This window comes from Rhipicephalus microplus, chromosome 4, assembly GCF_043290135.1.
Source record: "Rhipicephalus microplus isolate Deutch F79 chromosome 4, USDA_Rmic, whole genome shotgun sequence".
NCBI lineage: Eukaryota > Metazoa > Arthropoda > Arachnida > Ixodida > Ixodidae > Rhipicephalus > Rhipicephalus microplus.
This window is the reverse complement of record NC_134703.1, coordinates 76,551,926-76,567,519: the sequence shown is the minus strand read 5'-3', so window position 1 is coordinate 76,567,519 and position 15,594 is coordinate 76,551,926. Positions and strand designations below refer to the sequence as shown.

Sequence of the window (15,594 nt, the reverse complement as noted above, 5' to 3'; positions counted from 1 at the left end):
ACTTGCTGCCGTGTAGGTCGTATTTTCCTAAGGCAGTTGGTCTCGCTGCCTCAAAGTCACCAGTGCAATCGCCATCACGTGCAAGAGTCGCAAGGCGTGCGCATGCCGGCTGTGTTGCTCGAAGATGGATGAAAACGCGCAGATTCAGGCGAAATTCTTCACCAAGGATGAACGGTACTCGGTGCCCGACACCCCGTTCTCAATATCCGGGAGCACGACATCGGAACAGTTGTCCTCCCTGATTAACACTCTTCTGCGGGAGTCTTCGTCGGGCGACGCCGAGAGCGATGGGGAGCCAACTTTCGACTTCTTGATCGATGGTGAATTGCTGCGAGAAACCCTGCAAGAACACCTGGAAGCACACAAGATACAACAGGAGAACATTGTTCTTGTCGAGTACGTCGAAAAGTGTCCCCCTCCGCTGCCCGTTGATACGCTCGTTCACGACGACTGGGTGAGCGCCGTCCACACCTCGGACGCCGGCATTCTCTCCGGTTGCTACGACAACAGCCTGCACATCTGGGATCACGACGGCACGCGAAAACTTCTGATACCAGGGCACGTGGGACCAATCAAGTCAGTGAAATGGGTCTCCGTTGGGGAACCCCTGTGCACCTTCGTAAGCGCCTCTCTCGACGAGACGGCGATGTTGTGGCAGTGGGACAGGGATAAGAACGCCGTCGAGTCGGTTCAGATCTGCCGGGGTCATGCGAGGAGCGTCGAATGCGTGGACGTTAGCTGGGACAAGAGTTACTTCGCTACCGGCTCCTTCGACCAGATGCTGAAAGTGTGGAGCGCCGATCCCAACAGCACGCAGTACGACCAATCGAACGACGAGTCCGAGAGCAGCAGAAAGAAGCAGAAGACCATCGATGGCAAGGCGAAGACGAGGGTTCCCGTGTTGACGCTGTCCGGACACCACGAAGCCGTCACGGGAGTTCAGTGGACTGACGACAAGGAGGTAGCGACTTGCTCTATGGACCATACCCTGCGGCTTTGGGACGTCGACTTGGGCGGCATGAAGTCGCAGCTAGTGGGCTCCAAGGCGTTCCTAGATATTGCATATTCCAGGACGAACAACCAGATCATTTCGGCCCATACGGACAGGCACATTCGCCTCTGGGACGTCAGGTCGAAGGACGGAGCTATGGTCACGTGCACCTATTCTTCTCACTTCGGCTGGGTGTCATCGGTACACTGGGCCCCGGAATCGGCTCACCACTTCGTTTCCGGATCCTACGACGGTTTCATGAAGCACTGGGACGTGCGCAGCCCCAAGGCGCCGCTGTATGACATGACGGGCCACGAGGACAAGGTGCTCGCCGTCGACTGGTCGCTCCAGAAATACATGATAAGCGGTGGTGCAGACTGTCACATGAAGATATTCGAATTTCAGTAGCCATATTAAGGTACATATTGTCGCTCGAGACAGCAAAACTCGTTTCAGCATTTGTTAATAAAGCGGCAGATTTCATATATATATAACTTTTGTCGTTCATTGTTTCTATCCTCTGCAGTGACCTTGCTTCACGTCTTTATTTTCACTCTTCTGGTCAGTCTGCATAGCTGGAAATGCCACATGCCCCGCCGCGGTGGTCTAGTGGCTAAGGTACTCGGCTGCTGACCCGCAGAGCGCGGGTTCGAATCCCGGCTGCGGCGGCTGCATTTCCGATGGAGGCGGAAATGTTGTAGGCCCGTGTGCTCAGATTTGGGTGTACGTTAAAGAACCCCAGGTGGTCTAAATTTCCGGAGCCCTCCACTACGGCGTCTCTCATAATCATATAGTGGTTTTGGGACGTTAAACCCCACATATCAATCAATCTGGAAATGCCACATAGAAGTTAAGGCAGTTGCATCAAAGCGCTAACTGATTATGGAGGTAGCTTCAACAACAAGTACAGAGAATGTCGCTGAGTGCCAGTGACATTTCCTGTATAACCATTTTTCTTCACTTCAAGCTTCTATCTTCCCCTAAGCTCCTGTCCTATTTGAAGTTATGCCTACAGGATTTAATAAATTGGTTTTGTAGTAGGATTTTTGGCCATGACGCTACAAAAGTATTGTCGCTTGTAGGTGTTGATGCGTATGATCGAAGTGGTGTGTGCCTGTGATAAACCAGTAGTGCAAGTTGAGACCTACGTCACTCTCCTTTGCGCTTGTCTCACTCTAGGTAATGTTGTCCACATAGAAATTGCCCCAAAGGTGATAGTTATGTATACAGCCCCGGTGTCCCATCACAGTAGATGAATGTGCTATATGTTTATTAGTAATGATCTGCATTAAAAACTGTGCACATGTCTTCCCCTTCATTGCGAGGCCGGCACGGCACTTGTGGAGACGCGAGGTTCCACTTATCAGGACAGCACTGTGATGTTGTGGGAAAGTGTAAAGCAGCACTTGATGTAGCTGTTTCTATGGTTTGTCCACGAAGCATTTTTTTTTTAAATGCAGTGACAACTAATAAGGAAAGCCTCTATGAACCCTACTTTTACTCACTTTTGGCCCTAATTCATACAACTCTTCTTCCATGCTATAGTAATCAGGCGTATAAAAAAATATGAAAACGAAGCTATCAGACAACTCGGCAACCACACTCACTATCGAAAATTTGCCTCGGACCTAACTTAAGAATACAGTAATACCATTAAACACATCAAAGCACATTTTCTAGCCCGGGAATCGATCACACCCTCCAAGCGCCGGTTCCTCATGCCCACAAATAAGCAAGCAAGTCGCCTTTACCTCCTTCCGAAGATTCATAAGGTTTCCATAGACGAACTACTTGCCGCGAAAATCCCAGGCAGACCTATAGTTTCCCACAACAATACACCGACTGAATCGCTATCAAAATTTCTACATCGTCATCTATCAAACATATCACCTATCCTACCGTCCTTTGTTCAGGATACACCTCATTTCCTCTGAATAATAGATAACAATAATGAAACACAAACTTTTGGATCAGGCCATTCTATTAACATTAGATATATGCTCTTTGTATATGAATATACCTATAACTGAAGGAATTGAAGTGGTGTCAAAGCCACTCATAGAAAGAAAGCTGACACACAATGCTGACGTTTTTCTCTCATAACTTGAATTAGTACTGATGCTTGATTATTTTGAATTTGATTTGACCTACTATGTCTAGGCACTAGTATAGAAACCCGTTTTGTGCCAACGTACACCAACATCTTTATGGGACAGCCTGAATTAAATCTGTTGAAATAATCTCTAGTAAAGCCTTCTACCTACCTCCGCTACATAGTCGACATATTTATTATGTAGGAACATGGCATAAGCGCACTAAGTGCATTCATTATTAACTGTAACAAGTTTCACTCTAGTATTAAATTTAGCAGGCACCATTCTCCCAATGAAATGAACTTCCTGGACACGACAGTGTCTATTGAAGCAGAAAAATTAAAGTTGACGCTTTACAGAAAACCGACGGACAGCCAACAATACCTGGATTACACTAGTCATCAACGGCGACACTGCAAGCAAGAAATTTTCCGTCAGACAAGCAAGGCGTATAATAAGAATCAGTAGCGACGACAGTGAATACGTCCATTACATAAGTAACCTAAAGGAAACAGTTGAAAGAAATTACCCACAAGACACCCTAAACAAGGTCTACAACGAAGCATGTAAACTAGATAGGAAAACAACATTAGCTAAAGAAAAACCCCTTAGCACAACCAAACCAGCTGCCAGCATTTATAACCAAATACTCCAATGCGCTCCAAAACGTAAATATTACCTTCCGTAAGTAGTACACTACATTGGCAAGCAACGAACACCTTAGAAAAGCATTTCCCGAAGGACCAAAGGTCGTGTATCACCGCAACAGGAACTTTAAGGACATGTTAGTGCATGCAAAAGTAAAATCCCGTATTCTACAATCCAAGTAACACCTTCAAGATGACATGGTAGTTAAAAGCACCGGGAGTGATTATGTCCATCATATAAAATCTAGTTTCGCCTGCACTAGTGAAAACGTTATCTACATGATTGAATGTTCATGTTGTCATAAAGAAGAGCACATTGGGGAAACAGCACAGCCTGTTAATGTTAGACTAAACGATCATTGCGTGGACATGGTAAAGAAATTACTGAAAGCAGTGGCACAGTATTTTATTGTAGCAGAACACAACTTCGATGATCTTAAACTTTACATTCTTCGGTCAAACTTTCAGTCCAGAAGAGACAGGAAATATACAGAGTCATACCTTATTCACAAGTTCAATACACTCCAGCCAGTAGGTATAAACATTTATAAAGGGACTCTTGATTCAATTCAGTATGGTACATACACAAAGAAAACCAATGCTAGTTAAGCCCTCTGTCTAGGAATTTCAAACCTGCCATTGTTAACTTCTGACAACCGGTTTCACAACCGGGACACGTGTACTTCCTCACCTTCACATCCCTTCCTTTTTTTTTCTTTTTTAGGGGCAAAGCTCCCTATGGCGTAGGTTTGTCCACCCTTTGAATGCATGTATGTATGTAGCCACTGGTGGCATATACCCGCTCTAGAGTGGGTATGTGCCACGGGGGTTGTGAGATGGGAGATGGCGGTAGTTGGAGTGTTTACTAGATGGACGCACGGATGGACAGACAGACTAGCAGACAGACGGACACATGGATGGACGGAAGCCAGATGGGCTGACGAACGCTTCGCCCCACTCACCATCATTGACTCCGTGGATATGCTGTGATTTTTTTTCACTGAATACCTGTTTCTTCTTCACTCATACAATGTCACAGCACACCTCCTCCTTCACTATCAAACGCCCCTGTATCCAATGTGGCCCCTCCCTCTCCTTTGTTAGGTTAGAGGAGAGGGTATGAAACGTAGACATGCCAGCGCTTAAAAAATCAGCTCTGTTTTAGCCTTGAGAAAGACAAGTCCGCCTGTCGAAACGTCAGCTCGACACAACCCCTGTTTATACAGATTTTTTATCGCAAGCTTTCACCTTCCCCCTCCTATCGTTTTTCTGGACATACAAATATACTTCTTGTAACAATGTTTCATTTATATTATCCAATAATTACTACACAATATAAAAAGTAATTCTTTCTGTTCCAATGACATCTTCTGAAGAATCCCGGAATTTGTATACTGATCAGCTAGCTAAGCTTCTTCTAAATTTGGACAATGTTAGGCATCACTATTTACTGCACCTGCTAGGCTATGCAATAGGTGTGCTGCATGTACTAAAGTTGCATGGTTTAAAGTGAAAATAAAAGTTGCAGCCTGCAAGGCATCCTATGGAAGCAAACATTTTTTTGATGAGCATTGCAATAACTGGCAGTCTTCAAAGATAATGTTGGTAGCATAAAGGTGGTAAATCGGAATAACACTCCATTGTGGTAGTTACATGGTGGCACTATCTTAATGCGACAATGACATTCAAGGAGAGATGCGATTTTAAAAAAGGCATAGTTTTGGCACAGGCTGAGACAATGATTCCGATAGCAACACATCAAACTGTTATATGATGTAAGGCTAGGAGATTTAGGTACCATACGAAATCTAGTGAACTCGGTCGAATGTACACTGAGCTGCACTGTTTCTTGCACGTTTTCCCTGTGTCTGGGCATGTATGCAAGTCGCTATATATATATATATATATATATATATATAGCGACAAACACAACGTTAGGTGGAGACAAGAATGAGAATAAATTCTCAAACATATCTGCGAGCACATGTCCTTTCTCGTTTATGTGTCACTTCGTGCTCATTGCTTATACGCCTGTAAAACATGATCACCAGTTACATCTTACTCATGAATGCATTAAATAAATTATGTGTCATGTTGGAAGCAGGCTTTGTCACTTGTTAATGTTTTTGTATCGATTACAGTATGTAGCTCATGAGTGACCATGCTCAATACGATAAAGGAGGACATCAAATGTGAACACAGAGATTAGCTAAAGTTCTCATGGCAAAGTGGTACTTTTGTCAATAAGACATAGAGGGGTTCTCATTTCGACCAAGGTAAATTGATTGATATCTGGGGTTTATTGCCCAAAAACTACTGTATAACTATGAGAGACGCCGTAGTAGAGGGCTTTGGAAATTTAGACCACCAGGGGTTTTTAACGTACACCCAAATTCGAGCACATGGGCCTACAGCATTCTCGCCTTCATCGAAATTGCAGCTGACACTGGTAAGTGTTCTGTGCAGCCGCTGCAAATGGGCTATGATCCCTGTAAACCAAGATTAAATGCCATATGGTTCATTTGATGTGTACAACATGTGAAATTTTAAGTCATGTCTAGATTTGCAAATAATAAATAACATGGTGAGTTGTTTACGTCTACCTACGTTAACTAGGAGATATGGCTGTTTTTAATGATTATCTTCAAATACATAGAAAGACTACCCGTTCAACAATGTTGCCGGTTAAGCAAACACATACATACGGCATTGGAATGAGCTCTTTATTTTACATGAAAAACAAAACAAAAAACAAATGTACGCATTCACATGGGGCAATCATCAGATTATCAGCAGTGGCAGTACTTATAGACACGTCGGCAAGCACCGTCAGAGCAGTTCACGAAGACTACACGGGTCTAAACCGCCTAGATGCTTTCATAAGCGAAATTTTTCGCTTATCTTCTTCGAACTTCTTCCGAAGCTGGGCAATCTTTTCCATTTTAGATTCTCGAATTTGGAAGGAGTAAAAGTTGACAAGCTCCTTTTGGGAGCGCTTCTTCTTTTCGGCGCTGGAAATCTTCTGGCTGACGGCGTCGGTACGCGGTATGACCGGCCGCTTGCCGTACTTGGTGACGGTGATCCAGCCGTCTTCATCGGGAACTCCGTCCATCGCTTTGGCTCGCTGCTTTTCTTCCTCTAGGCGAGCGTCGTAATCCGCCATGTAGGTGTCCACTTCCTTCTGCACTTTCTCGGCGTCCACGAACGTCGACTGGTACTGGGCGCACCACTTGGCCACACCGACGACATCGTTGCAGTCTTCGTGGTGCAGCACACGTGGTTCCGACAGTGACAGGGCTAGCGCTCGCCCCACGGCCGCTTCTTTGTGGAACACTACGTACGCGACTTTGAAGCCCGTCACTGGAGGCACGCTGGGAAAGAATGACGACACATTTTCGGCGGGCTTGCCCGAAGAAGGAGATTTCTGCAGCCACACTTTGGAGACCTTACCGCAGTCGCCGAAGATGCGCTTCAAGCTGTCTTCGTCACAGTACGGGGGCACGTTGACGACAAACAGTGTCCTCCCTGATGGCTTGTGTTCACTCTTTTCGCGTACACTGTGTTCTTTGAAGAGCATTACGTGAGAAGAACGGCTGTCGCTTGAAAATTTCACTGGCATCTTGACAAATGCATCTTTACAGGAAGCAGCCATGATGTCTAATGCGCATGCAGTGTGCGCGCGGATGCGTATCAACATAGCGTAAAATTTTCATAATTACTAAAAAATATAACGTGAAAGAGCATTATACGTGCACAAAATGTTGCGTTATATTTATTAAAAAACGTTTTTAGGTAGTAATTTTTTTAACACAAACTTGCTTGGTAGCAACGACTGAATCAGTATTTCTGTTTGTAAACAACGTTGCGCGCGTTTCTGAAGAGATACACGTGTGACACAGAAACTCGAGTCAATTTTGTCATGCCCGTTTTAAAGATACAGCACGTCGTCTCATTCAGCAGTGAGGACAAGGTATTGCGTTCTTAAATTAGTGCCAACTGCTACCACTTTAAAGAAAGTTAGCTCAGCTCGGTTTCAAATTAGTAAACACTCACCCGAGTGCTGGAAACGATGTAGTGTCTCACGGCTACCGTGCCCTTACTTTTCTTGCTTACACAGGTACACAAAGCAGAAAACCTCCTGAAGCCTGAAACGTACAGAAAGTGGAAATGCGCTACACCGGGAGAAAAACAAGCCTCTGTGATTTTGCAGTTGGAAAAAGCGTCCGTGATTTCTTCCATCGACATCGGAAACGAAAGCTCCGCGTTCATAGAAGTCCTCGTCTCCAGGTCGTCAGACCCTGGGCAAGATTATCACGTACGCTGACGAAAGTGTTACCAATTTCTGTGTCTTAAAGGATGTCGCACTTTTCGTGCTCTTGTACCAGGTATAATTGTTTTGTTTTTAACATTCCTGCCATCATTTGGCAACAGAGCCTCCTTACGATGGAACAGACAAAAATCTCTCTGTATGATAAATGTGATGTGGTGGTTTATATTTCAGTTAACTTATCATGTCCCAAACTTACTAGGTTTGCTTGTACTAGAAGCATAGGGCGGCAAAATGGTGACACCTACTCATGAAGTATATTTTGCCCCTAGGGCACGCTCACACTTACCGAACATTTCCTCAGCCGTGATCACTCGGACTCACGCTCACCAAATGTATTAGTCACCTTGGCCCATTCACGGCTCGATGTCGGTGTGAGTGAGCTGTCCGTTAGCGTATAATTAGCGTCTTCTACCATGGTTTCAATGCTTTGTAGCACCAATATCTCGCTTAATCGGTGCTCTAATTGGCACCATTTTACTGCGCAATTTCAAATACAGGTAATCGATGGTTACAAGTAAGGTAATTTTTATTGAGAGAGGTGACTCACACGAAATACTGATCAAGATTTTCCCGCGAAAAAGTTTTAGAATGAAAAAGGCATACACAAGGCACCCCTTTTCCATAACTCAAGTATCTGGTCTATAAATAGTTGACAGATGAGCACCAGTGCATTGGAGTATGTGTGAGTAGATGGGTGCATATACATGAGCCGACATAAGGCTCATAGTAATGCTGAAGTTGAGCAGGTAGGCTGATGGGTTGGCAAAAAGTGTGGAGCTCACTCGGAGTCACCGAAATTTTTTTCTACTAGACTCACTCGAACTCTAGAGTCTCTAAACTTTGTTGCAATTAAACTTACCTGAACTCAAACTGGCTGCAAAATATTACTTACCCAGACTCGTGGCTTCAGCCGAGTCTGAACGAGTTTGCCATTCCGTGACTAGGAGAATGTTGGACAATGGAAGGGGACTTTGTGTATGTGAATTGATATTAAATATGTAGCCTTCATTATAACAATGCAGTAGGACAAATTCAATACAAAGATGCAATGAGTTGACACACATGGGCATTCATTACAGACTTCTTTCTTCAAAGAAAGAGAGTATCTCTTGTATTATCTCAGACCAGAGGTAACATTTCCATGCACTGCAATCAACCAGACAGGATAAGCAAAAAAGTCGCAAGAAATGGGGCTAGTGATAACAGAAAAATGCAGTAGTTCATCGCTATTGATATACCCTTATATTATCTCAAGCTGTAATCACAAACAAGGGCTTCTTGCAGGATGTGAACCATATTTTCCAGTTGCAAAAGGAAGTGATACAGACCGTGAACCCGCAAGGGACACTCACCAGAGCCCACTGTAAATTTTATATATGTGTCGTAAGTAGTGAGGTGCCATCTGGATGGACAGTTTTTATGCTGTGCAATTATATCATGCTTTGCATATGCTATCTCAACTGAAAGATGGTTGTGTACTTTTGTTTGTTTGTGACATCAAACCCTGGCATGAGGCACTTTAACCAAAGATCTGCATTGAATGCTTACTAAATAGAGCTTCCTCTTTGTACGCAGGTTCTCCTCGTTGCTTCGTCTTTCATGACACCGATGGACGCCCGCCAAGGGACAAACTTAAACCGGGTTCGCATGTTCGGTGCAGAAAAGCTGTCTCAGTCTTTTGTCAAAGAGAAGTGGGACCGTATTAAGATTGTATGCACACAACCTTTTAACAAGGTACGTTTGAGCCCGATTCATTGTTGCACCATGTTGTCCTTAGCTAGCGATGGACAGTTTTGTGTCTGTACGGTGCTCATGGAGTGAAACGTGAACATTCTGGGCTCAGTGATGCACACACATTTGTTTCCATATTCTTTAGTTTTTGTCATGTTGCTGTGATTTTGACTTGGGCATTTACATCAGACCCAACGCTGTCTTAAACAGCCAGATTGGTATCTACGTAATGCAGTAAGCTTGAGCAGTAGTGTGTACAATGGTTATATTAAAAGTGTCGATTGCACTTTTTAGTCCATGAGCACTGTACTGTGTTTTTTTTTAACTCAGACTTTTTATTTAATGTATGCTTATTTGGTGCAATTGGTTAAAAAGGCAGACATTACTCACACACACACACACACACAAAACATTACACATAGTTGAATCAACAGAATTTGTTGTTAAGCGGTGTTTGAACCTCAGGGAACGTACCACAATTTAGCAGTTGAAGCCAGCTGGTTCAGAAGACATACATACCTGGTACAAATTTGGAAAATAACTGAAATTTCAGAATAAACAATTCAAACAAATAGTAAGGAATACACTGTTATTCCATTTTTATTGCAAATACTGTTTTTGTGCATTTAGCTTCAAGAACCGAAACACCGCTCTACTTTGTTGAAAATTTTGGCAAAGCATATTGCAGAACTGGTGTCTGGCTTTTGGACTCGTGCTAAGGCATCCTTCAGGAACTCACAAGTGACATGAAGTGATTTCCCATTAAATAATTAGCTTAATATGTAGTTACTTAATTTTTGGTAATTGCAGTGAAATTTCGTGACTATGAGCCTCTTTGATTTGGAGAATTGGATAATTTGGATGTGTTCTCTGATTCCAGCAAGCATATGCAATGTTTATTAACATAAAACTCTCCCTAATTCAGTCATACATGGCCACAACTTTGCTGATTCAGACGATTCTTGGAGTGCATCGAGTGCAAGGCACTGGAGATGTACGATGCAAAAAAAAAAAAAAAGCAAGAATGCCCTTCACAGACTACCAAAATGAAGCAGCGCTGTCTGCACTGCTATCTATATTGGGTTGGGCACCATGGTTCGTGCACCTGTGGATCTGGCACTCAGCAGCTTTGTTTCAACTCTGCAGTGCGCATGCAGTGTCTCAAAACACAAACATGGCGAAAGCTGTTGGAGATGAAGAGCTGTCAGCTGAGGGCAGCGTGCTGGCATAAAACTCTTTCTGCATTGCGACGGACGAACAATCAGTTTATGGCCATTCTACCCGGGAAAGAACTATCATCACGTGTGCGCAATGGTGATGGTGTGTAAAGAGGGGTAGCAGAGTTTCAGGATAATCAAGCATGGGAGTCTTACACTGTGCTTGCCCACTCAACGAAATCATAGGATGATGAATATTGCTGCTTTTACACCGCTCTTATGCAAAATGAATCCAATACTTACCTATTCATCAAGCAAATGAATGTGTATTGATGTAATGCACATTATTGTGGTTTTCTTAATACTTTCAGTAACTCGGCATTTGGTTAATTTGGAAACTTTTTCCAGCCCCGCGAAGTTCGAATTAACAAGCTTTTACTGTACCTCATGATGTAAACTGATTTTTTGGCATGTCGCACTTGTCTTTTGGAGCAGTCCAGCTGTAAAATCTTGCATGTGACTGGACTGGTTATCAAAATAATCTGTTGAATCAAAAAAACACCCTCTGGCTATGTATTTATAAAACATACAAGCAGTTTCAAGCTTGGGTTCAAAGCAGGGACTGCAACAGACGGCATAACCATGGACACCTGTGCCGACTTAGTTTTTTCCATTCGTTTCCTCCGTTTTGTTATTTACTGCAGGACACTTTTTTAAAACAGATCCACTATACCAGTGGTTCTGAGCCACTGATCTTTCAGGGACCCATTGTGGAATTGTGGACTGGTGATTAAGATGAGAAACCCCTTTCAGTCAAGAAAAATAAGGGGGGGGGGGGGGTTGGGGGTCATAAGTTAACACAATGTGAATCGTGAAATAGGTGTCTTCTTGTATTTCTACCTTGTAAAGAATGGTCGCTTTCAAGTGCTATACTATTTCCATCTCAACAGCTTGTCAGTAAGTTTTGTGGTCCGCGGCCACACTCAATCTATTTCTAGCTATCTTTGTGCTTCGGGTATAGAAGCCCAGAAAGAGCACGCTCGCATACGTATGTCATAGAGGGCTGCAACGAAAGCTTTACAGCTACTTCATAGTGTAGAGGGAGCACAAATCAGCTCTGCTGCAATGGAAAAGTGTCATGCGGTGAAGCATACCATAAATTTAGAGGGGGCTGCTGTCATTGGACATTATTTTGTCATTGGACATTATTATGAGCTTCAAGGACACCAAAAAATGGTTTCACAAACCCCGATTTTAAGGACCACTGCACACTATAGTATATTGGTACTCTTTGCCCTGTCTTAGTTTTTCACTTTTGAAGTATTATACGTGCACTGTTATTGCTAGTAGCAGGTGGAAGTAGTTTTGACAAAGTGTCGCCCTATATTAGTTTTCACATCTCATTTTCACTTGTTTGGCTTGACTGTTCATAATTTTATATGCTTTTTTTTTTGTTCAACATGTAGGCGTACGGTATTTACTGCCTAACCTAATGATGCTTTAGTGTCCCTAAATGTTGCCCGTATGTAGTGTAACTGTCTGCCTTTAATTAGTCTGAGTAGATGTACACCTGAGTATGCTTGAATAAATTAACTATGGAATTCTGCAGTCACATTCAACCCTTTAGTGCCTGAATTATGATGCCGCCCAAGAAAAAAACTTATTTTTCATTCTTTAGCATTAAATATGAACTTTTACTTAACTCAGCAGTTAAATTGTCCAAAATGCGATTTTAATGCATATCTTTAGGTATGTCGCGAATTCCTTATAACAGGCACTTACCAGTATGTGGCTCAATACAGAGATATGTTCAAGGTCGAACCTTGAAAAGACAATCCCTGCTTGAGTCATCGGGCGATGGCTTGTAATCACTTGTTGAAAAGCAAGTTTGGCTAGGTTGTTTCCTTTATGATCATGTGACGTCATGTCGGTGACTATAGCATGGGAAACCTAGACTATGGCTCCTGTTATAGCAGACTACTTAGGAGTCGATAGTGACATAAAAGTGAACGTGTCAAGAAATCGATCTGGATTGCCACGAGGCAGAGCCAGTCCTTTGTTAGGATTTTTCTGTGTCGCAAAAAGATTACTCTGCTCAACACTGTGACCCATGAAGGCAACACTGAAAATTCCTAAAAATATTTAATAGGACCTCGGACAGTGTCACACTAAGGAAGAGCAGCTTTCCAATGTGGAATTGTCTGCGATTCTTGACAGTCTCTTTTTTTCGTCGCACTTTATGTTTTAAACATGCGCTTGGTTCATGTACCGCATCTTCATCTTTGCCGCTTGATGGAGGCACTGGTGCTTGTGCATGAGGATCGATATCGTCGTCTTCGCTCTGAAGACAGCTATTGTAACTTTTATCATCTGGTGGCAAGCGCGTGCGAAGCCCTATTTTTCAATGAATTGAGTGGATGTCCATCACCCATCAATAAATAAAACACGAACTTGTCGTACCGGCAGTTACCAGTTACTGTTTCAAATGCCGAATGTCCCGAATTTGCGACGTACCACGAAAGTGAGGATAGTGCAACAAAAAGTGCACATCAGAATAATGTAACGTGTTGTGCGCTACCTCTTAGATGTGTGCGCACCAAGTAAATTTTATAGAAGATTGAATTTTGGTCACTCAGGCAAAAAAAGAACGAAAAATGGAGAACTGAATTCGTGACACCCGGCAATAAAGGGTTAAATTTTAGTGAACAGTACTTTCAAAGAGCACTCATTCTCATTTATGGTGTGACTACTGGGAAATAATTTTGTGCATGAGGTAATCCCTGTTATGAGATGGAACAAAATTGTAAGCAAGTTACATTGCCGTTTTGTCAGTTATTAAAGTATAGTTCTCATATTCACTGATACCAATTGAATGAAATGGGCTTGTAATCAAGTGGAATTGATCGCTGCATTGTACTGACTTGCCTGTAACTCACATGCTGGGTTCAACATTGTCTTGTATTTCACCTGTTCTTGCAGAGTATCCAGTATGGCCTTGCTTTTATCAAACTGCATTCTCCCGAAGAGAATACTTCCAAGGTACGGTAGTTGTTTATATTGGGTTGTTCTTTAAGAACATGGCGTCTTTTCTGTGTCTGAAGCACAAACAAATGTTGAGCAAAGATGCTGCACAGAATTCAAAATCTCAGGAATTTCTGTTTATGTTGGCCTGTTAGTGTAATTGTCAGCCTTTGAAGAAGTCCAAAGGGGCCCTGCAACAATTTTGGACAAGGTCACGAAATACGCATGTGGCCTGAGGATATGTGAACCAAACATTATTGCGGTAGGAAAAACAGTTTTGTGTTAAGGATAGTTACACTTAATTTGCTCTTTTCTTGCTATACTGTGCAGTATGTGGGGCTGACGTTGGCATTGGCCTATTACATAATTTCAAGAACATCTATATTTTGAGTTTGAGAATAGAAAAATATGCTGTCTTTTGCTTTTAAAATACCGATAAAGTATCTTATCTTTGAACTTCCGGTTTTGATCAGCAGTTGTCTACATATAATATTTTATAATTGTTGGGAGTTTTCACGTCTGAAAACCATGATATTGTCAGGCGCTTTGCGTCTTTGGCAGTCGGTGCAAGTTCGCACGTGATGGTTACCAGCAGCAGGTAACTTTGGCCAGTAGTAGTACTTGCATCGTAGTCGGCACAATGTTCGGGTGTAGCCTAGATGACCAGAAGTTGCTTCATCATGGCACGCTTCTATAATTTCTTTTCGAATAGGGGCAGGCACGACAAGCAAGTGTGGGTTACCGGTTGGTGAGAAATTTTTCTTATAGAGAACATCGTTTCGCAAGCAAAAAGATGGCAGTCCTCTAGCAAATAACCGCGGCACGTCTTTACGTCGTCCTTCTAAATATTCAATGAGTGGTAACAGCTCAGGGTCACTGCGCTGCTCTCGTGCAATAGTGGCCATGTTGACAACTGCCAAAAATGCCGTGTCGATGTTTTCGTCATCAGGAGCGACAGTTTCCACTGGTGACCGTGAGAGACCGTCGGCGTCGGTGTGCCTCTTCCCGGATTTATAGACGACGGTCATGTCAAACTTTTGAAGCCTTAGGCTCCAGCGCGCCAAACGACCAGATGGATCTTTAAGGTTGGTGAGCCAGCACAAAGAGTGATGGTCGCTAACATCCTTGAAGGAGCGGCCGTACAAATACGGACAAAATTTGATGACTGCCCACACCACGGCGAGACACTCCTTCTCGGTGGTCGAGTAGTTCTCTTCCGTGCGAGAGAGAGTTCTGCTGGCGTAAGCTATTACTCTTTCACAGCCGTTTTGCCACTGCACCAGAACGGCACCTAGAACTACATTACTGGCGTCAGTGTGAAGTACTGTAGGGGCATCCTGGTCAAAGTGCGCAAGGACTGGAGGTGTTTGCAGTCATTGTCATAGTTCATTGAATGCCATTTGTTCCTGTTCACCCCAAAAGAAGAGGACGTCCTCACGTGTGAGTCGTGTCACTGGCACCGCAACAGACGAAAAGTCCTTGATAAATCGCCGGTAATAGGCGCACAACCCTAAGAAGCGTCTCACAGCCTTTTTGTCACGGGGTGCAGGAAATTGCACTACGGCGTCTATTTTGGCCGGGTCAGGTCGAACACCCTCGTGACTGACGACGTGGCCTAAGAAGC

At 43.4% G+C, this 15,594-nt stretch overlaps 3 protein-coding genes across 3 annotated transcripts in view; 2 read left to right on the top strand and 1 right to left on the bottom strand.

Annotated features, from left to right (window-relative positions):
* The first annotated feature begins 35 nt into the window (after positions 1-35).
* On the top strand, positions 36-1,485 carry LOC119172175 (ribosome biogenesis protein WDR12 homolog). The gene has a single exon (XM_037423199.2). The coding sequence runs from the start codon at positions 125-127 to the stop codon at positions 1,397-1,399; it is 1,275 nt and encodes a 424-aa protein (XP_037279096.2). The 5' UTR covers positions 36-124; the 3' UTR covers positions 1,400-1,485.
* Positions 1,486-6,433: 4,948 nt separating this feature from the next.
* On the bottom strand, positions 6,434-7,403 carry LOC119172177 (ribosomal RNA-processing protein 7 homolog A). The gene has a single exon (XM_037423201.2). The coding sequence runs from the start codon at positions 7,381-7,383 to the stop codon at positions 6,580-6,582; it is 804 nt and encodes a 267-aa protein (XP_037279098.2). The 5' UTR covers positions 7,384-7,403; the 3' UTR covers positions 6,434-6,579.
* A 185-nt stretch (positions 7,404-7,588) lies between these two features.
* Positions 7,589-15,594, top strand: part of XRCC1 (DNA repair protein XRCC1) — an 89,934-nt gene continuing 81,928 nt past the window's right edge. The window contains exons 1-4 of the mRNA XM_037423198.2: positions 7,589-7,701; positions 7,849-8,046; positions 9,637-9,795; positions 13,929-13,988. Of these exons, the coding sequence (XP_037279095.2) occupies positions 7,651-7,701; positions 7,849-8,046; positions 9,637-9,795; positions 13,929-13,988 (468 nt within the window). The 5' untranslated portion in view covers positions 7,589-7,650. The remainder of the gene's footprint in view (positions 7,702-7,848; positions 8,047-9,636; positions 9,796-13,928; positions 13,989-15,594) is intronic.